The 23,586-nt window shown below is 39.8% G+C and overlaps 2 protein-coding genes across 4 annotated transcripts in view; one reads left to right on the top strand and one right to left on the bottom strand.

Annotated features, from left to right (window-relative positions):
• Positions 1-23,586, bottom strand: part of LOC102970127 (olfactory receptor 4B1-like) — a 53,282-nt gene that overhangs the window by 25,788 nt on the left and 3,908 nt on the right. The gene's annotated exons all lie outside the window — the stretch shown is intronic.
• LOC102953404 (olfactory receptor 4S2-like) lies at positions 14,139-16,484 on the top strand. The gene has a single exon (XM_007082198.2). The coding sequence runs from the start codon at positions 14,154-14,156 to the stop codon at positions 15,168-15,170; it is 1,017 nt and encodes a 338-aa protein (XP_007082260.1). The 5' UTR covers positions 14,139-14,153; the 3' UTR covers positions 15,171-16,484.

Here is a 23,586-nt window from a genome sequence, read left to right as displayed (position 1 = left end):
TTTCAGTCTATCTTGACCTCATACAATACAGGTGTGACTCTTTTTCATCAAACATATATAGTTGTGAATAATGTAGATCATTTCTATTTTGGAAACAGACATTTACATTTTACTGCACAAGATCAAAGACACACATATCACAACTTTGCTATTAAAATATTACTGGGGCACCCGGGTGGCTCAGTCGGTTAAGCATCTGACTTCAGCTCAGGTCCTGATCTCACAGTTCATGAGTTCGAGGCCCACATCAGGCTCTGTGTGGACATCCCAGAGCCTGGAGCTTGCTTCAGATACTGTGTCTCCCCCTCTCTCTGCCCCTTCCCTGCTCACACTCTGTCTCTGTCTCTCAACAATAAATAAATGTTAAAAATTTTTTTTAAAAGTTATTACTTCTACCTCATAGATTATTTTCCATGAATTATGTTCCATAGAAGGCATTAGTTGCTCTTTGTTTTATGCAGTGCTGCTTGGACATGAATTGCCCAATTCTCACTTAAGAGACCAAATCTCTGACACACTCCTGTACATATAACATCTGAGTCTATACGTTGAGAAGATTACCATTTAGGACCACATGATATATATTTTAAAATACAAACAAAAAATTCATTAGGGAAATGTAAGACAATTGTATCAGATGAGCTCATGGCATCATTGTGAGGCACGGAAGTGATGAATCACAGGTCAGAAGTGACCCGCCTTTTTAGTGGAGGGAACATTTCCAGGTTCACGGACCTCTAAGGGACTGGAGAAAACAAAACGAGAACACCTGCTGAGCCGCCCTTCTCTCTCCTCGGGGGCTGGTCTCAGGTAGGGATTGTGGGAACAAGCACTGCAGGTGGCTGCCGATGCTGAGCTCGATCACATCATGTGTCTCTGGGAACAGATTTTTTTATTTTCTTCGAATAGGGTAACAATTCATATCTGACATGGTTGTTGCAAGAGGGCTGCCTGGCAAACAGGAAGCTCTCAATAAGTAGTAGCTATTATCAGCTCGCCCTTCCTGGTATTTATTTACATTTCTCTCTGCTTTCTCATTCCCCTTGCCCGAAAGAAAGACAGCTAGTCGGCAACAAATTACCTCCTCCAGCACTTCCCCAGATAAAACCCTCACCCTAGGATCACAGATTAGAAGGTAACCCATGGATTACATGTAAACCTAGGTAGGTAAATGATGTTCTAGACCCTAACTAGGTACAACTTTATCCTCCCAAATACAGTCTGAATGACGAGGACAAAATAACAAGTGATAGAGAGCCTGGAAGACCTACTGCAATGAACTGAAAGTCACATCACAAGGGCCTCCTTCCCACAACTCACTCTAGAGCCCAAGTGGTACTTGACGGAATCCCAGAATGTGAACGTCAAGGAGAACTTTAGGGCACATTCTGTTCAGCCCCCCTCCTTTATACAGGGGCAGAAACTGAGGCTCGGGGAGGAAAAGTGACTCATTCTACATCACACTGTGATCTGGAGCCTATCAAAGTCTCCACATTCAGTCAACCTGAGACATCCTCCTGGGTATGGCATTACCTACCTTGTATGAGTAATGTTCAGTTTTACAGCAAAGACTTGAACATAAAGGTTCTCCTCCTTAGAATCAGGAGCAATTTCTCCATCTGTTGCAAGAGCCCATCACTCAAAGGGATGTCACTCAAAGGGCTGAGGAGACTGACGCGGTGCGCCCTGGAACACAGGAAGCTCTCTTCACAACAAAACTGTTCCACAGGTTCCTTCCTCCACATCGAAGGCCCCCAGTGGGCTGAGCCACTTCATCACAGCTAAGACATTAGGCGAAACTGAGGAAACTTCAGAGCTGAAAGGCAATTTAAAGACCAGGAATCCCATCTTCTTAGTTGACAGATGAGGCAGCGAAGAGCCAGAGAGTTTAACTGACTTCTGAGTCACTCAGCTAGTGACTGGTCAAGTTGCTGAGGCACTGTTTCCATGACAATGAATTCCCTTCTAGTGACTTTGATTTTGTGATTGTGATTGCCAACTAACAGTGCCAATCTTGCTTCCACACAACAAAATTCCACGGGTTCTATGATCTTTTAGAAAATGAACAGCCTGTGGTGATGCAGGTAAATCACAAAGGGAAGGATTCAGGGAATCATCCCCATAGTCGGTCTTTAGATCATCTATTTAGAAACTATAAACTAGAAAAAAAAACAGGTACAGAAAAGAGCTAGCCAATGAGTTTTAGGTTCTATTTTTTAGTTTAGAAAACCCACTCACACTCACTAGAAGACCAAAGACTGTTTTTCAATATTGAGATGCTTAAACTATTTAAAATAAATTGAGCCTCACAGTGTGATCAAGAGCCACATTCCCCATGGAATTTATTGTCTCTAGTGTAAAACTTTACCAAAAATTTGTGAGCTAGGAAAAGGTTCAAGATGTTTTTCAATTAATTCAGCTGGAGAACTTTGAGAAGTTATAAACACCGAGCAATTATGCTCTGAGAGAGGAAAGCTAAAGACATAACAAACATTTAAGTATATGAAAATAAAATGCTGAATTAGAAATATAAAATCTAAGAACAAAAAAAAAGTTTTTAAAATGAGGAAGGGGTGAAATGAGAGTTGATTAAACTCAAGAAAAAAGAAAAGCCAAAAAACTTGTGTCAGCAATGAAAATTAAAGTACCAAAGGGAGAATATTCAAATTAAAATATAATAAACAGCTTGAAGGTAAATCAGACAATCAAAGGAAATAAAATGACATTTAAAAGGGCGAAAAGAAAGAGGTGGAAATAGAAGTTAGACCAAGGAGACCTAATATAATTGATGTCCTTAAAAAAAATCAAAACAATAGGATAGTGCCAATATTTAAAACTATAATCCAAAAAATATTTCATCAATTTAAAAATACCTAAATCTTGAGGCACCTGGGTGACTCAGTCGGTTAAGCATCTGACTCTTGACTGCAGCTCAGCTCATGATCTCACAGTTTGTGGGTTTGAGTCCCACAGCAGGCTCTATGCTGACAGTGCTTGGGATTCTCTCTCTCCCTCTTTCTCTGCCACTCCCCTGCTCACATGCTCTCTCTCCTCTCTTTCAAAATAAACAAATAAACTTAAAAAAAAATCCTGAATCCACACATTTAAAGGATCCACTGGGTACCAGGAAAGATTAACACAGAACAACCAACCCTGATATGTATTCTAATAAAACTATTAGACATTAAAGGTAAAGAAAGGGGGCACCTGGGTGGCTCAGTCAATTGAGTGTCCGACTTCGGCTCAGGTCATGATCTCGCAGTCCGTGAGTTCGAGCCCTACGTCAGGCTTTGTGCCTGGAGCCTGTTTCAGATTCTGTGGCTCCCTCTCTCTCTGACCCTCCCCTATTCATGCTCTGCCTCTCTCTGTCTCAAAAAATAAATAAATGTTAAAAAAAATTTTTTAAAAGAAAGAAATCCTCAGGAACTCTAGGCAAAATTATAAATAACTTACAAAAACAGAAGAATTCTTGTGGCATGCAAATTCCCAAAAACACTATAAAGCAAGGCAACTGTGTAGCAGCATTTTCAAGAATGTTAAGAAAGTATAAACTAGAATATTATTCCTAGCCAAGCTGTCCTTTAATAAACTAAAGTTTTGATCATATAGTAACTCAGTAAATACTGTATGTACATAAGCACCCTTTCTGAAAAATCTACTACATAAGGAGTTTCATCCAACCAAAAGATGACTGAGAAAACTTCAATAGAAGGACAGTCAGGGGGCGTCTGGGTGGCTCAGTGGGTTAAAGCATCGACTTCAGTTCAGATCATAACCTCAAAGTTCGTGGGTTCGAGCCTTGCATCAGTCTCTGTGCTGACAGCTCAGAGCCTGGAGCCTACTTCAGATTCTGTGTTTCCCTCTCTCTCTGACCCTCCCCCACTTGTGCTGTGTCTCTGTCTCTCAAAAATAAGTAAATGTTTAAAAAAAAAAAAAAGGACAGTCAGTTCTGTTAGGTGTTTCTTTTTCATGTAGTTTCAAGACTTTGTTGTTAGATGCAAATACTATTAGGATTATTATGTCTTTTTGGCAAATTGATCCATCTGTCACCTCTTTATCTCTGGTAATATTCCTTGTACTAAAGTCTACTTTGTCTGATATCAATAGAGTTGCTCTAGCTTTCATTGATTAGTGCATTTATTATATATCTTGTTCCATTTTACTCCTAATCTATGTATGTCTTCACATTTAAATAATGCCTTACAGGTAGGATAAATTTGGGCTTGGTATTTTATATAATTTGAATATTTTTAAATTAGTGTTTAGATAATTTACATTTAATTTACGTATTGATTGGTTTGACTTACTTCTTTTTTTTAATTTTTTAAGTTTATTTATTTATTTTGAGAGACAGAGGGAGTACAGCTGGGGAGGGGCAGAGAAAAGGAGAGACAGACTCTTTTTTTTTTTTTTTAATGTTTATTCATTTTTGAGACAGGGAGAGACAGAGCATGAACAAGGGAGGGTCAGAGAGAGGGAGACACAGAATACGAAGCAGGCTCCAGGCTCTGAGCTGTCAGCACAGAGCCCGACGCGGGGCTAGAACTCACGGACCGCAAGATCATGACCTGAGCCGAAGTCGGCCGCCCAACCGACTGAGCCACCCAGGCGCCCCAGGAGAGACAGACTCTTAAGCAGCCTCCACACCATCAGCATAGAGCCCGATGTGGGGCTCAAACTCACAAACTGTGAGATCATGACCTAAGCTGAGATTCAGTCAGACGCTTAACCGACTGCACCACCCAGGCGCCTGCCCCTTGGTTTGATTCAATCCAAACACCTTTCCAATTCTTTATGTTCCATTGTTTTTGTTCCCTTTTTCCTCATTCTCTGCCTAATTTTGAATTAGTTTATTTTGTATTATTCCATTTTACCTCACTATAGATTTGTACTTCTTTTTAAAATATTTTAGTATATACATATATACATATTTTAGTATATACATATATACATATATGTATATATAATAATAGAGACTATATTATATAACATATTATATCTTCCATTCATCATCTACCTTGAAATACTTTTATGCAACTTCATAGAGTCTAAGAACCAAAAAACAGTATACTTCCAATTCCTGCCTCCCACTTCTTATGATGTTTTCATATAATTTACTTCTACATATATTACAAACCCAGAATGTATTGCTACTACTTTTGCTTTAAAAATCACTTATTAGGGCATCTGGATGACTCAGTCAGTTAAGTGATCAACGTTGATTCAGGTCATGATCTGATGGTTTTGTGAGTTCGAGCCCTGTGTCGGGCTCTGTACACTGACTGTGTGGAGCCCGGGATTCATTCTCTCCCTCCCTCTCTCTCTCTCTCTCTCTCTCTCTGCCCCTCCCCTGCTCACACTCTCTCTGTCTCTCTCAAAATAAAATTTTTTTTAATTTTTAAATAACTTATTTTGGTGTGCTGGGTGGCTCAAGCATCTGACTCTAGATTTCAGTTCAGGTTATGATCTCATGGTTCATGGGATTGAGCCCCACACTGTCAGTGCAGAGCCTACTTGGGATTCTCTCTCTCCCTCTCTCTCTGCCCCTCCCCTGCCTGTGCCTGCATGCATTCTCTCTCTCTCTCTCAAAATAAATAAACTTGAAAAAATAAAAAAATAAAAATCACTGATTTTAAGAGCAAATAAAATAAGAAAAACATACTCCTTTATATTTACCCTTTAACCATTCTGAAGTGCTTCACTTCTGTGTATATATCCAACTTTCAATCAAATATAATATTCTTATCTGCCTAAAAAACTAATATTCTTGTAGTGCAGGTCTTCTAGTATGAATTTAGTTTTGGATTGGCAATAAAAGTCTTTTTTTTTTTACTTCCATTTTGAAAAATATTTTCATTTGTATAAAATTATGAGTTGACAGAGGTTTTTCTCCAAATAGTTAAAGACACCACTCTATTAAAGATGTTACTCTATTGTCTCCTATCATATATAGTTCCTGATGAGAAGTCTGCTGTAATTCATATCTTCTTTTTTATATTTCTTCTTTCCACTGTATGCCTTCAAGATTTTCTCATTGTCTTTTATTTTCAGCAGATGGAATATGATGTGTCAGCATAGGGTTTTTTCATTTCTTTTGTTGTTGTTGTTTTTCCTGCTCAACTTTTCCAAGACTTTTAGATCTATAGTTTGACATATTTCATAATTTTTGGAAATTCTCAGTCACTGTTTCTTCAAATATTTCTTTTGCCCCATTTTCTCTTTAGGATTCCGGTTATGCCAATGTTAATTTTTTTATATTGTCCTAGAGATCCTGCATACTCTGTACTTGGTGGGGATGGGTTCCTGCTCTTTTTTTCTGCTTATGTTTCAGTTTGGTAATTTATAGTAACCTATTTTTTTTTATTTTTTTAATGTTTATTTATTTTTGAGAGAGAGAGGGAGAGAGCATAAATAGGGGAGCCGCAGAGAGAGAGGGAGACACAGAATCTGAAGCAGGCTCCAGGCTCTGAGCTTGTCAGCACAGAGCCCAAAGTAGGGTTGGAACTCACAAACCATGAGATCATGGCCTGAGCCAAAGTCAGGCACTCAACTGACTGAGCCACCCAGGCTCCCCTATTTTAACCTATCTTTAAGGTCACTATTCTTTTCTTTGCTGTGGCAAGTCTACTGATCAGCTCACCTAAAGCATTTATCATTTGTTACCATGTTTTTATGGCAGCAGAATTTCGACTTACATCTTTGGTGGGTCTAGTTTGGCAGACTTATTGCCCTACCCGCAGGCAGAACAGACCTTAAATCATATCGGCATAGGATCTGGGTCCAGGCCTCTCTCCTGTGCCTCCTCAAGGATAGAATATTCTTTTCTTTTATGCTTCACCCTGCCCTAGTGGATCTTCACATGAACCCCGGGGGCAAGAAGGTTCTTCCCCCAAGACCTAAGGCTCTTGTTCTGTGAGAGAGAAAGGTCTGAGTGAGGCTTTATGCTTTTCCCACAGTGGCAGCTGCTATCCTCAAACAAGCTTGTATCACCAATATAGATTTCCTCAATCTACTGCCTTGTCCTCAGTGTTTCTCATGAGCATTCAGTGAAGGCCCCTATAGAGAATATCATACGAGTGTGCTTCATTGAACTCCATTGTGTCTGTGGCATTCTGTAGTCTCATGCTAGCCTACATTTCTTACCCACTTATATGGCTCTTGACATTTCTTCCTTCAATGCTCCCCAGTGAAACAGTGCTGTGTTTCATCTCTGCTTGGCGGGGTTTATATTTCAGGATATTTAGTTGTTCTAAAACCTCAACTCTTTAATACATTCCCCCAAAAGTTATGAATTCATCATTTATCTAGATTTTTCCCGTTCACAGGCTATAAACAACACCCTTTCCAGTTTTCCACATCCGAGGCAAAAGTAGAAAATCTAAATAAATCTTCAAAATGTTTGTAAGACCCTAACACTGAAAATTAGAAAACATTTAGAAAGCATTTAGAAAAATTAACGAAGACCTAGATAAATTAAAGGATATACCACTTAACATTCAAGATCATTAAAGTGCCAAATACACCCAACTTTATAAATAGATTCATTGCAATCTCAAATAAAATCCCAGAAGATATTTTTGTGCTAATTTACAAACATATTTTTAATGTACATGAAAATGCAAAAGGCCAAAGATATCTAACCTACCTTCAAATAATCAAAGTTGGTGGACTTCCACTACTGATGGCCAAGAATTATTACAAGATTACAGTTATAAAGACAGATATTGATGCAAATATAGACAAACGGACCAATAAGGCAGTGGCAGACAACCAGAGGCAGACATGCATATGTGGACATCTGGTTTATTACAAAGGTGCACAGAAGAGCCATGGATAAAAGACAAGCTTTATAATAAATGGTGTTAGTTCAGTTCAGTTAGATTTTCACATTAAAAATCTGTCTTGGCCCCTCTCTCACAGAATAGCCCAAAATTAATTCCAGATGGATTTTAGATCTAAATATGAAAAGTAAAACAATAAGGCATCTAGAAATTAATGGGAAATAATTTCATGAACTTGCAATAGGGAGGATTTCTTAAAAGAAGACACAAAAAGTATTATCTTACTTCATGTGGGCTGCTATAACAAAATACCACAAACTGGGTAGGTTATAAACAACAGAAACTTATTTCTCACAGTTCTGGAGGCTACGAAATCCAAAACCAAGTCTCAGATTCAGTATCTAGTAAGAACTCACTTCCTGGTTCAGAGAAAGCATTTTTTTGTTGTCTTCGCGTGGCGAAAGGGATGAGTGGCTTTCTGGGGTCTCTTCCATGAGGGTACTGCCCACATGACCTCATCACCTCCTAATGCCATCACCTTGCAAATTAGGATTTCAACATATGAATCTTGGAAGACACAAACATTCAGTCCACAGCAACTATCATAATAGAAAATACCAATAAATTAGATTACATTAAATTAAGAACTTCTATTCATCAAAAAATATCATTTAAAGAGAAAAAGGAAGTTACAAAATTGGGAGGGGAGATGACAGAGATATAGAGGTAGAGAAAGAAAGAGATGACAAGGGGCTTTAACCCAGATTACAAAAAAAAATCCAGATTATATAAAATGAACCTCTATAAATAAATTAAAGATAGATAATCCAAAAATGGACCAAAAAACAGGCACTTAATATAAAAAACTATCCAACTATCACTAAAGTCATGAAAAAATGTTCAACCTTCTCAAAATTCAAATTTAAAACACACTAACATACACATAATTTACAATATATTTAACGTTTTGGCATTCAGGAATAGGCAATGGGATGCACTAGAGAAGGGCATGCACAGGTAGATTCTATTTATCCATAATGTTTAATACTTGGATTATATATTGGCTTACAGATATTTTATTCATTAAATTAATTGACAGTGAAGTATGAAGTCATATATTAAAAAATGGAGATAGTGAACCTCAAACAACAGTCATGATTATTTCATTTCAACTCAACTGAGGCTCTAAATATAAAATAAAAAAATTTCTAAAAACTGTGAAATGTGTATAAAGTGCTTATCATAATGGAAGACACATATTAAGTGCTTAATCAATGGAATCCACTGTTGTTGGATTAAAGGATGAGTATCAGACAGGAAATCTAGGATGATCCACCTCCAGTGGCCATAAAAACAGGGGAATTCATTCTAAAAAGTCCTCTCCCAAGTGGGCCCCACACCTGGACGATGAAGTGGGTAAAGTTATTTGTATCTTTGGTAAGAACTTTCAACAGGGGAAGCCAATTGAAGGCTCATGGGAGCTCATAGCTTAAAACAGTGATGCAGAACACAGTATCCTCTGAGTATCATGGGGCTTTTCTTTCTCCTTCCCAAGCCATAGAATTCAGATATGAAAAAGCCTTTGCCTGAATTTACACCAAGCTGGAAGACAACGCTGGATGTCAGGAAGAGAGTAAGTTAACCTTCAGGATGGTCCCCAAAGTCACACGTTTCTATCATACTTCCTCCGTCCTTGTTGTTTACTGAACACCTGCCAAGAACTTAACGTAAACTTAGGTTTGCTTCAGGCTCCAAGACAAATAACTTTGCTTTATGACCCAGACAGAAATTTTAAGCAATAAATGGGAGTCAGACTACTTTTTTCATATATGTTATGAAATACATATATGTTATTCGTATATGTTATGCACTGACCACAGAAATATGAGACTACTGGAATAGGAATGGTGTTTGGAGGGGTAACAGCTAGGTAGAGGATTCATAGGACTCAGAAGTAGGAAATGATGGGAAGGAAGAGTTTCATACTCTCCAGGTAAGTGAAATCATTTTTATCACCTTTCTTCTTTGCTTCATGTTTCCCATATTAACAATGTACGGGATAAAAATGACAATAACTAAAATTTCATAAGTACTTCTAATGGACCAGACACTATGCTAAGCTTTACATGCATTAGCTATTTTAATTCTCACACCAATTCTATGAAGCAGGAACTATTTATCCCTACTTTAGAGATGAGGACAATAAGTAAATAGCTAACCTTACTAACAACACAGTTGGTATTGGCGTGCCCAGGGGTTGAAAATCCAGCTCTATCTGATAAGAGTTTGTGTTTTTAAGCAGTATTCTATGCTGGACAACAGCCAGACCATCTAGAAGGATTCATAAACTAGTAACTCTCATTTTCTTTCTCCCTCTCCCTCTCTTCCTCCTACAAAGTTTACTGAATACCTAACATATGTCCCTGGCCTAGGCTCAAGTTCTGAAAACCTATACAAATAGGAATGAACTCTGCATTTAAGTGACACACAGTCCATTGGGGGAGACACACAAGTAGTCTAAAAGACAGTGATTTTATTTTTTTTATTTTTTTAATGTTTCTTTTTTTATTTTTGAAAGACAGCACAAGCAAGGGAGGGGCAGAGAGAGAAGGAACATGGAATTTGAAGCAAGCTCCAGGCTCTGAGCTGTCAGCACAGAGCCCGACATGGGGCTCGAACTCAACGAACCATGAGATCATGACCTGAGCCAAAGTCAGACGCTTAACCAACTGAGCCACCCAGGTGCCCCCAAAACAGTGATTTTAAATATTATGATAGAAAGAAACAGAGGACATCTGAAGGGGTCAGCAAATGCCTTTACTGCAGACTTTTAGAAAGCTACTACCTCTTTCAAGAAATGTCTGTGGACAAATGTTTTCATGAGTCAGCATTTAGTCAAGGCACTGAAATTTAGCATTTGGTGAAGCCTAAACCCTCATCCATTTGCTTCTGTCCTTATCCTACTACAGGTTAAAAGATAGTGATGCATTCTAGGGGCACCTGGGTGGCTTGGTCAGTTAAGTAGCCAACTTCAGCTCAGGTCATGATCTCACAGTTCATGAGTTCGAGCCCCGAGTCGGGCTCTGTGCTGACAGCTCAGAGCCTGGAGCCTGCTTCAGTTTCTGTGTCTCCCTCTCTCACTGTTCCTCCCCTGCTCACACTCTGTCTCTCTCTCAAAAATAAATATAAAAAAAAAATTTTTTTAAGGTAGTAATGCATTCCAGACTGTGGAATAATCTATGTCTAGGCCCAGCACCACATGGCAGGTGACAGTGGCAGGGGAGGGAAGGTGAGACAGAGGATCCTACTGAGTCCTAGACTCTGGCAGGAGAAATGGCAGAGTTTGAATATGCTTTTCCACAATCTGCACCATTTTCTGAGACTGTGCCTATGCTGTAGCAGAAACTACTGTTTGGTGGTAAGGCCTATGGGTCTTCCAAGAACATAGACATCAGGACTCCACTAATTTATCAGAGTCTATCTTGGTTAAGTTTTGTTTGGAGTTAATTAAAGTAACAATTCATATCCCAGAAATATTAAAATAATAAAGAAGATCCCAAAAGAATTATCAGTATTTTTAAAATAAATGCCAATGGAAATTGTACATTTATGACATAATGTAGCACAGACTAAGAGAATTTATCAAGGTTGAATCTGTGTTCCACCAATGACTAGCTACACGACTATAAATAAAGTTAGTTGACTTTTCTGGGTTTTATTCCTTTTGTGAATAATAGGAATAGTTCTACGTACTTCATATAATTACAAGAAACAAATTAGATAGTACGATTAAGCACTTAGACCAGAGCCTAACCCCTAGTACAGCACTGTGTGATAGAAACACAATACAATCCACATTGTCATTTTACATGTTTCGGTAGCCACATAAAAAAGCAAAACAAATAGGTGGAATTAATTTTAATAATATTTTGTTTAACGCATCTTATCCAAAATTTTATTACATGAAAATACTTTACATTGCTTTATGTTTTTTTAAATTTAAACTTAAACAAAATTGGAACACCGGTTTCTTAGTCACACTATCCACATCGCAGGTGCACAGCGGCCACAGTGAACTACCCTGGCCTATGGAGCACGCATGGTGAGCACTCAACTAAGCACAATAAAGGAGAGATGAGAACAAAACATGGCTCCAGCAGACCATGAATGGGTTGATATCAGGCAACCACTGGTTATTTTGTTAGATGTGATCATGGCGTTTGTGCTCACATAAGAAAGCTCCTGAGATACAGATAATGAACCATGTAGAGGTTGAAATGGCATGACGACTGGGAATTGCATTAAGATACCTGGCAAACCAGTGAAAAAGAGGGATGGATGATCCAAATGTAGTAAAACATGAATCATTTTTTGATCTGAGTGGTCAGTGTATGAGAGCTTATAATACAACTATCTCCATTTTGTGTACGTTTGAAATTTTTCATTATAAAATGTCTTAAGTACTGGCAACCTGGCTGGAAAATGAAAGGGCATAATTCCGTGAGTGCTTACTATATGCAGGGCTAGCTTTGGTATTGAAAATAATTCTCTGAAGTGGATAGTAGCATTTCTATTTGAAGGATGAAGAAAGCGAGGCTTAAATGGTCAAACTAAGGAAAGGAACATTTGCATTCAGGCCGCACAAAAATAAAGACACACCTTGTCCCCACCTTCACACACCTTTTGGTTCAAAGGAAAACACAGATAATGAAACAAAGAAACTACGTTCAGTGACAGTGATTCATTGTATTAAAAGGATCATCCCAGGGGCATCTGGGTGGCTCAGCTGGTTAAGCCGCTGACTTTGGCTCCGGTCCTGATCTCTCAGTCCATGAGTTCCAGCCTTGTATCAGGCTCCGTGCTGACACCTCAGAGCCTGGAGTCTGCTTTAAATTCTGTGTCTTTCTCTCTCTCTGCCCCTCTCCTGCTCATGTGTTCTCTCTCTCTCTCTCAAAAATAAACATTCTTTAATGTAAAAACAAGTAAGTAAATCCAACACAACACAACACAATGAAAGGATGACCCCAAACTCCATGACATAAGGCTAAAGCAGAGGAGACTCTGGTGTTTATGTAGAGGTTACACCAATGGCCAGAGAAACTGGGTCTCTATCATTGTTAAATAACTTGCCCCAGAACTCACAGTTGGTTATTATTAAGATCTAAAAGATCTAAACCTACTCAAGAGTTATTTCCTCTCCATACTTTATAACAACTAATGTCAACTGGGATCTGAAGTCTTGAGGATCTTGCAGGTGGCAGTCCCTTTCTGTGAAGCCTCTATGCATTTTTCCTGACTTTCAGACATATAAGAAATGACAAAGAGTGAAGTCCTAGAATAATCTAAAATACAACAAAGCTAATCAGGCTATCAGGAATTTGGGAAGCCAAGGGGTCTCATAAAAAGGCTAGTTAGGGGGCTCCATTGGTGGCTGAGCCAGTTGAGCGTCTGACTTTGGCTCAGGTCATGATCTCACGATTTGTAAGTTCAAGCCCCACATCAGGCTCGCTGCTGTCAGCGTGGGGCCTGCTTCTGGATCCTCTGTCCCCTTCTCTCTCTGCCCCTCCCCTGCTCGTGCTCTCTCTCTCTCTCTCTCAAAAATAAACATAAAAAAAAGCTAGTTACATTCTAGATTTGACTCAAAGTGTACATTTTAAGACTTATGATCGCAAATGTGTGTGTGTGTGTGTGTGTGTGTGTGTGTGTGTGTGTGTGTGCATTTTTGTAAATTCCATACATCAACTAAAACAAGGATGAAAAGCATCCTGGAGTAAAGAGACTGAGGGTTACCACTCAGAGGCTTAATTTAACAGAGAGATTTAATTTAAATTCCGGAGCAACAATAATTTGGACTACTGACACAGGAGGAGAGCCTAGACTGTATTCCTAAATCTGTTTAAAGCCTGTCAAAGTTTTTTTTTCCTTTCTCTTTCTCTCTCTCTTTCTCCTCCCACGCAGTCCCCCATCTCTGATAATTTCAAGAAACATACTTTAACCAAATCAATACCTTAAGTGACAAATTTTGAGAATAATTTTAATTTTTTTAATGTTTATTTATTTTTGACAAAGAGACAGAGCATGAGTTGGGGAGGGGCAGAGAGAGAGGGAGACACAGAATCCGAAGCAGGCTCCAGGCTCCGAGCTGTCAGCACAGAGCCTGACGCGGGGCTCGAACTCAAAGACCGTGAGATCGTGACCTGACCTGAAGTCAGACACTCAACCAACTGACCCACCCAGGCGCCCCAGAGAATAATTTTTTAAAAAAAATAACAATGTTATGGTACCATGTGCCCAAATCTAATTGTCTTTCATACTTTTTTTCCTATAGGTAAAGTCACACTGTAGTTCCCTCTTGCGAGCTTCCTAGTTTCCATGGAAAATAATGTTACAGAATTTATCTTCATGGGTCTTTCCCAAAATGAGAAAGTGCAGCAACTATGCTTCTTTCTGTTCTTACTCTTCTACATGACACTCATGACTGGAAATTTTCTCATTATAATGACTATTCAAAGGAGTCCCAATCTCAACTCTCCAATGTACTTCTTCCTCAGCTTCCTATCCTTTGTCGACATCTGCTACTCCTCTGTTACAGCCCCCAAGCTGATTATTGATTCCCAAGCCAAAGTCAAGAGCATCTCCTTTGTTGGTTGTATGGTCCAGCTCTTCTTCTGCCATCTGTTTGGCTGCACAGAGATCTTTATTCTCACAGTGATGGCCTATGACAGGTACGTGGCTATCTGTAAGCCTTTGCGCTATATGACCATCATGGACCGGAAGGTCTGCTCTATACTGGTGGTAACCTGTTGGTTAGGAGGGTTTGTGCATTCCTTCATCCAGACCATCCTCACTGTACAACTGCCGTTCTGTGGCCCCAACCTGATTGACCACTACTTCTGTGATGTCCACCCTTTACTGAAGCTGGCTTGCACAGAGACACACATGGTGGGGCTCATTGTGATAGCTAACAGTGGCATGATTTCACTGAGCTGCTTTGTCACTCTTATGGGCTCTTACATTGTCATCTTGCTTTCCTTTAAGACCCACTCATCAGAGGGGAGGCGCAAGGCCCTGTCTACATGTGCTTCCCACATCACAGTGGTGATCTTGTTCTTTGTCCCCTGCCTCTTCATCTACCTAAGGCCTTCCACCACTTTTACTGAGGACAAGATGGTGGCTGTGTTTTATACCATCATCACACCCATGTTAAACCCTCTGATCTACACCCTGAGAAACACAGAGGTGAAAAATGCCATGAAAAGACTGTGGGTCGGGAGGTTGTTGGACAGAAATAAGAGGGACTCTGGTGTGAAGCTTAGTGGGGCTGGTATAGCCTGCATTGTACCAGTTTCCGAAAGGGTTGCTGGAAACAAGTCAGTCATCACCTCTTAAATTTCATCCCATGAGAAACAGTGCAATATAGCACAGCCTCGGATTTGAAATCTAAAGACCTACTTCGAAGGACACATTCTACCAGTCACTAGTAGTTGACTTTAGGCAAAGAGGTAGTCTCATGGCCCTGAGTGCACTCAATGTTTATGCAGAGAAATCTGACACCCAAAAACAGTCCATTTCATAACATATAGTACGGTTGCCTCTAATAGCCTCCAAGCGATGTGGAATGTCAGGCATGTATATTCTAATAAAGGAATATGAAGAAATATTACCATAATATTAGAATAATATTAAAACATACAGCATTGATACCAAAAACAAATGCTGACATTGATCTTGCTAACCTTTGGTCTTTTATCTCATTTTAAAATGGAGGTAAACTACATTTCCTACTACTTCCCAGGGTTGTATAGAGAACTGAATGGCGTGGAAGTGAAGGTGAAAGCATTCTGCCAATGTATGGAGCTCTGAAAGCCAACATGGCTTGCATCCATGAGACCCACAAAATTATAGCAAAGAAACAGTTCTTAACGGGCTCATGAGGACACACTGTGGGTGGTCCCCCAAGGCTCAGCCAGAGGAAGCAGACAGAAATGCCTCTCTCCAAGTCTTCTTCTGAAAGAGGCTTATTTACATACTTTAAAAGCCAACGCCTAAGATTCAGGCTTCTAATTTAGCACACATCTAGGGGCTGACTACAATCCTCCCTAAAGACCAAGAAGGCCAGTGGACACTATCTCCACCTTCTCTCCCTGGTCCATTCCAGGTCATCAGTGTCCCCCTGGCAGGAGCTTATCTGGTGCCCCAGGTTTTGTGGCTGCTCCCAAAGTATGTCCCCCTCAATCACCTGACTCTTGTGGGCAGTGGGGCTTGCATTCACTGGTCCCATAGGACTGCAGCAAACAAAGAAACACTCCTTAACCAGGTCCTAGCACAAAGGAAACAGACAGAAATGCCCATTTCCCAGTCTTTCCTGAAAGAGGCTTATTTATATACTTTAAAAGCTGCTGCCTAAGGGTCTGGCTTTCAATCAGCCTGTTTCTTGATGAGATCCTCCCCTTTGGGACACTTACAGGTCGTGGCTCACCCTCATCTACTGAAAGCCACTAAACACAAAGAAAGCATCTTGCACATAGGTTTGAGAGAAAACCAAAAGCTCAGGCCAGGCTGAATAATTAGGTTCATTTCTTACAAGACACCACTCCATCAAGACTAGGAGAGATGGCTCTTTTATCTAATGCACAGAAACCAACAGAGAGTCAAGGAAAACAGACAAACAGAGGAATATGTGCCAGACAAAGGAGCAAGATAAAATTCCAGAAATAGGCCTTAATGAAATAAAGTGATTTATCTGATAAAGAGTTCAAAATAATGGTCATAAATACGCTCACCAAGGTTAGGAGAACAATGCATGAACAAAGTGAGAATTTCAACAAAAAGAAAATATAAGAAAGTACCAGAGAAATCACAGAGCTAAAGAATACAAAAACTGAACTGAAAAATTCAATAGAGGTTCAATACCAGACTACATCAAGCAAAACAAAGGATCAATAAACTCAAAGACACGTCAGTAGAATTCATCCAAAAAGAAAAAAGGATGAAAAAGAGAAGATAACATGAGGGGGCTATAGGATATCATCAAGCAGACCAATATTCACATTACAGGGGTCCCAGAAGGAGAAGAGAGAAAGAAAGGGGCAGAAAGCTTTTTCAAAGAAATCATGAAAATTACCCTAACCTAGAGAAGGAAAATAGATGATCCAGACCCAGGAAACTCAGACAGTTTCAAATAAGATGAATCGAAAGAGACCCACACTGAGACACTTTGTAACTAAATTGTCAAAAGTTAAAGACAAACTTTAAAGCACCTAGAGAAAAACGACATGTTACATATAAAAGAACCCCCATAAGATGATCCACACATTTTTCACAGAAACTATGCAGGCCAGAAGGGAGTGGCATGGTATATTCAAAGTGCTGAAAGAAAAAAAACTACCAACCAAGAATACTCGACCTGGTAAAGCTATCTTTCAGAATTGAAGGAGAGATAAAGAGTTTTTTGGACAAGCAAAAGGAATCACCACCACTAGACCAGCCTTAGAAGAAATATTAAAGGGAGTTCCTTCAAGCTAAACTGGAAGGATGCTAATTAGTAACATGAAAACATATGAAGGTATAAATCTCACTGCTAAAGGTAAAATACAATTAAATTCAGAATATTCCAGTGCCGTAATGGCAGTAGGTAATAAATCACTTACAACTCTAGTATAAAGGTAAAAGACAGAAGTACTAAAAATAACCATAACTCCAATAATTTGTTAATGGATACACAGGTAATTGTGACATCAAAAACATAAAATGAGGGGAGGAGTAAAAATGTAGCTTTAGTATATAATTGAACTTAAGTTGTTATGAGCTTAAAATAGACTATTATAAACACAAGATATTTTATGTAAACTTCATGGTAACCAGAAGGCAAAAACCTGTAGTGAATACACAAAAGAGAAAGGAACATCACTACAGAAAATCATCACAAGGGAGCAAGACAAGAAGAAAGGAAGAAAAGAATTACAAAGAGCCAAAAAACAATTAATGGCAGTAGTTAGTCCATACCTATCAATAATTACTCTAAATGTAAATGGACTAAGTTATCCAATCAAAGATACAGAGTGGCAGAATGGATTAAAAAACAAGACCCAAATATAAGCTGCTTACAAAATTCTCCCTTCAGCTTAATGATACACACACTGAAAGTGAAGGAATGGAAAAAAATATTCCACGCAAATGGAAACCAAAAGAAAACAAGAGTAGCTATACTTATATTAAGTAAAACAGACTTTAAGCCCAAGACTATAATAAAAGACAAAGAAGGTCATTATATAATGATAAAGGAGTCATTGCAACAAAAAGATATAACATTTGTAAATATCTATGCATCCAACATAGGAATACCTAAATACATAAAGCAAATATTAAAAGACCTGAAAGGAGAAAGAGATGGCAATAAAATAACAGTAGAGGACTTCAACACCCCACTTTCATCAATAGATAGATCATCCAGACAGAAAATCAATTAGGAAACATTGGAGTTAAACTACATGTTAGACCAAATGGATGTAACATTTACAGAACATTCCATCCCAAAGCAAAAGAATACACATGCTTCTCATGGACACATGAAACTTTCCCTAGGAGAGATCACATGTGAGACCACAAAACAAGTCGTAATAAATTTAAGAATACTGAAATCATATCAAGCATCTTTTCAACCACAATGGTATGAAACTAAAAATCAATTACAAGGGGCACCTGGGTGGCTCAATCAGTTAAGTGTCCGACTCTTGATTTTGGCTCATAATCAATCATGAGATCTAGCCCTGCATCAGGCTCCATGATGTCAGCACGGAGCTTGCTTGGGATTCTCTCTCCTTCTCTCTCTGCCCTTCAGAGAATAATTAACTTATTATTATAAGTTTATAATAAATAAACTTAAAAATTATATAAAATAAAAGAAAAAATAAAAATCAATTACAAGAAGAGAACTGAAAAATTCATAAATATACAGAGATCAAACAATATGCTACTGAATAACCCATGGGTCAAAGAAGAAATTTTAAAAATATCTTGAGTCAATAAAACAGAAACACAATATACCAAAACTTATGGGATGCAGCAAAAACAGTTCTGAGAGACGTTTATAGCAATAAATATCTACTTAAGAAAACAGAACAATCTCAACCTAACTTTATACCTCAAAAAACTAGAAAAGAAAGAAGAAACAACACCCCAAATTAGTAGAAGGAAGGAAGCAACAAAGATCAGAGCAGAAACAAATGAAATAGATACCTAAAAAACAATTGGAAAGATCAATGAAATTAAGAAGTAGTTTTCTGAAAAAAAACAAGTAAGTCGTAAGTCTTTAGCAAGACTTACGAAATAAAATAAAAGATGGGACTCAAATAAAAAATTAGAAATTGCAAATGATATCACACAAATACAAAAGATTATGAGGCTACTATGAACAATTACATGCCAACAAATTGGACAATCTAAAAGTAATGGATAAATTCCTAGAAACATACAACCTTCCAACCTTCCAATACATAAAGAAATAGAAAATCTGAACAAACCAATTACTAATAAGGAGATTGAATCAGTAATCAAAAACCTCCCAACAGGGGCACCTGGGTAGCTCAGTCAGTTGAGTGTCTGGCTCTGGATTTTGGCTCAGGTCATAATCCCAGGGTCATGGGATCGAGCCCCTGGTCAGACTCCATGCCTGGCATGTAGCCTGCTTGGGATTCTCTCTCACAATCTCTCTGCCCCTCTCCCCTGCTCACTCGCTCTTTCTAATAAAAGAATAATAAATAATAAAAAAGGGGTGCCTGGGTGGCTCAGTTGGTTAAACATCTGACCTCAGCTCAGGTCATGATCTCACAATCCAAGAGTTCAAGTCCTGCATCGGGTGAGCTCAAGCCCCACTTCAGGTGAGCACAAGCCCCACTTTGGGTGAGCCCCAGTTTTCTCCCTCCCTCTCTCTCTCTCTCTCTCTGCCTCTCATGGGATTCTCTCTCCCTGTGTCTCTGCCCTTGCTCACTTGTACCCTCTCTCTCAAAAAAAAAAAAAAAAAAAAAACCTCTCCCAACAAAGAAATAACCTAAGCATCCATCAACAGTTGAATGGATAAAGAAGACGGGGTACACAAATATACAATGGAATACTGAGTCATAAAAAGGAACGGAATCCTGCCATTTGCAACAACATGGGTGGACCTTGAGGTATTATGCCAAATGAGGTGGGTCAGACAAATACTGCATAGTATCACTTATATGTGGAACCAAAAAAAAAAAAAAAAAAGAAAAGAAAAAAAAATTAAGTCAAATTCATGGAAACAGTAGAAACCTGGAAACAGTAGGAGGTGGTTACCAGAGACTGGTTGGGGGGGGGGGGGGGGGAAGGAGGAGTTATGGAGAGGTTGATAAAAGGAAACAAACTTTCACCTATAGGAAGGTAAGAAGAATAAGGTCTGGTGTTCTCAGGTAAATCATGGTGACTGAATTTGGTAACACTGTTTAGTGTAAGTGAAATTTGCTGAGAGTAAAACTTGAATGCTCTCACACACACACAGCCAAAAAAGATAACTGTGTGAGATGATGGGTTTATCAATTAACTACATGGGGGAATCCTTTCAAAATGTACGTGTATATGTATATCAAATCACCATAATGTGCACTTTAAATATCCTACAATTTTATTTGTCAATTATACCTCAATAAAGCTGAAATTAAAAAATAATTGAAAGAAATAAAAAAAAAAAAAATGAACGGTGCTATGGACAGAACTGTCTCCCAGAAATTCATCTGTCGAAGCCCTAATCTTCATCGGGACCGTGATGGTATTTGGAGATGGGGCCCTTGGAAGGTAATTAGGGTTAGATGAGATCATGAGGGTAGGATCCTCTTGACAGGATTAGCAGCTTCTAAGAAGAGGAAGAGAGAGAAGGCACTGGGTCCCCCCCCATCCCCCCCCCCCCCCCCGGGGCCTTGTGAAGACACAGCTAGAAAGCAATTCTGCAAGCCAGGAAGAGAACCCTCACCAGGGAACCAACCCCACCAGCACCCTGATCTTGTACTTCTGGTCTGCAGACCTATGAAAAATAAATTCATGTTGTTTAAACCACTCAGTATGGTATGTGCTATGGCAGCCCAAGGTGACTAATAGACACAGGCTATGTATACTGCTATTAAAAGAGCTTCAAAATATATCAAGCATTAAAGAAAAAAAAAAGCACATTAAAAACCATTGTGCAAACATGATACTATAGATGTAAAAAAAATAATACTAGCTTGTTGTTCAAATCCATGTATTCTCAATTGTTTCCATTAACTCTCCACAACTCAGATATCCGGCCTCTTCTTATTTAGCAGAAAAAGTTCTCTGCTGCTACAATCATCATCAAGGGAAGGAAAAGAGCCAATTAGTTCCCTGTTCCGTGAGATCTATGATCTATTTTCTGTGGCCCGCACCCAGCTTTGTGGCATGATGACAGTCTTTGGCAACTAATTATACTCCAAGGAGCTGAGGCAAAGACTTAGGAAAAGTTTGCAAAGAAGCAAATTAATGTCATCCCTTGGGGGGATTTCAGAGCTGGGAATTCTTTGACCTCCTTGAGACCCCCAGGAGCTACAGGCAAGTAATTAAAGGCGTGACTGGAGGCCGTGAGGACACGGATGAACCAGACTCCTCCTATAACCACACTGTACACCCAAACCAGGACTCAGCACCCCCCCAGTCCCCTGTTAGAGCCACAAAACAAGACATTTAGAAGCAGTTGGGTCACCATGCCCAAGCAGAAGCACAGAGGCCATTTCTTTCCCATCTACTCCTTCCCCACACAGGTGTCTCTGGAAAGAGGGAAGATGCCACCATTTACGGAATCCCTGCTAGGTGCCAGGCACTATGCTAAGCACTGTATCTATGGCTTGCCCAATATGGCACAGAACACCAGCACTCACCAACACCCTCAGTTCTCCTCTGCTTCCTGGGTACCCAGCTAAACGCTGTTTCCCTGTCAATGGAATGTGGCTGAAAACGATATATGTCATTTCCGAACTTGACCCATAGAAACCTCCCAGGGGTGCCTGGGTGGCTCAGTTGGCTGAACCTCCGACTTCAGCTCAGGTCATGATCTCACGGTTTGTGAGTTCAAGCCCCATGTCAGGCTTTTGCTGACTGCTTGAAGTCTGGAGCCGGCTTCAGATTCTGTGTCTCCGTCTCTCTCTGACCCTCCCCTACTTGCACTCTGTCTCCTCTCTCAAAAATAAATAAACATTAGGAAAAAAATATTAAAAAAAAAAAACCTCCCACACACTGTTTTCCACGTTCTCTTCCTCACCTGCCAGCTAGAAAGTTAACACTCTGAATGACCTTCATAGGTTTGGGTGAGATGGAATGGAACCTGTACCAGCCTGGGTCCTTGAATGGTGCCAGCTACTTTAAATTGTGACATGGCTATTAAGCCATTGAGATTCTGGGACTTGTTGGTTATAACAGCAGTTAGTTTACCCAAGTCATACACTCTAGCTCACCATCTGGAAAATACAAATGAAATCACATTTTTTATCTACACAACTAATAGCTCAAGGCCACACTTGCCTTATTAACAGAAGTCCACTATCTCCCCACATAATGCTGGACCCCTTCTCCATCCCAAATTGTCCAAGAACTGAGGAATTCTCAATCCAAAGGACTGCTGCTGCCAAAGGCCATGTAGGAAGAGAGGAATTAAAAATCTGACCAGGCACTGTCTTTGGTCATTGCCATGTAATTGGTCCTGGGTCATCTGATGGATGTGGGTCTACCGCCCAGGTCTAGACCTCACCATGGCAGGGTCGGACTCCACACTTGAGTCCCAAGGTCATGGGGTCCAGTATGGCTGGTACAGCCAGCACATGCTGTACAAATCAAGCCCCCACACAAACCCTGGTGCTGAACCTACATCACCAACACTGGCCCCTCTTTCCCTCATGAAGGGCTCCCTCTTGCAGCTTTTAATATTCATTCATGTTGATGGATCATGGTCAATGTTACCAGGAACCACCAAAACAGGTTTCCTTAATTGCAAATCTCAGAGACCAAAAGTTAGGGGCTTCAGTCCTTCCTTCCCAGAAAGCCCCTTGCTCTGTGTGCAAAATTGTGCATACCAAGGGGAGAGGTACTTTGTGCTCTGCCTCAGGAAAGACATCATAACAAAAGGTTCCTACACTTAACTATATCTGCATAACTAAGCAGGGCGCTCCATTAACTTCTCAGAACAAAGACATCTACTCCGAGGAAACTTCCTGCCTCTGCCTATACAGAAAAGCAGCTAGCAGTTAAACTTGAATTTTGAACAAATTATCTCATTTAAAGCTATGAGTAAACGCTATTATGTTCCACGCATTATCAGTAAATGCTATTATTCTCACAAAGACCTAGAGGTTCCAAGAAGTGAAGTGACTTGTCTATAGAATCGCAGGCAAATTGGGTCCGTCTGACTCCAAAGCAGTTTCTGAGGATCAGGAATCTTGGAGTGGCTTAGCTGGCAGGTCTGGCTCAAGGTCTCCCAGGAGGCTACAGTCAGCCTGTAAGCCGGGGCTGCAATCATCTGAAGGCCTGACTGGAGTTGAAGTCTCTACTTCCAAGACCACCTGGCTGCCGGCAAGAGGTTCAGTTCCTCGCCACTTGGGCCGCTCCCAGGGCTGCTCCCGAGAGTGAGCTGCAGAGATGTTTACAACCTAAACATCTGAGATGTTTACGACCTAATCTCAGAAGCAACACACCATCACTTCTGCTACATTCTGCTGGTCACACAGACCAACCCTGGTACAAGGCCCAAGGGGACCACCTGGCTATGAGGACCAGAGAGTTAAGT

This window comes from Panthera tigris, chromosome D1 (genome assembly GCF_018350195.1).
Source record: "Panthera tigris isolate Pti1 chromosome D1, P.tigris_Pti1_mat1.1, whole genome shotgun sequence".
In the NCBI taxonomy this organism is placed as follows: domain Eukaryota; kingdom Metazoa; phylum Chordata; class Mammalia; order Carnivora; family Felidae; genus Panthera; species Panthera tigris.
The sequence above is the reverse complement of the archived record's forward strand: the minus strand, read 5'-3'. Positions and strand labels throughout refer to the sequence as shown.

What these genes read in the sequence shown, in the direction of transcription:
- LOC102953404 (XM_007082198.2), top strand. Translation starts at nt 14,154, where the DNA reads ATGGAAAATAATGTTACAGAATTTATCTTCATGGGTCTTTCCCAAAAT.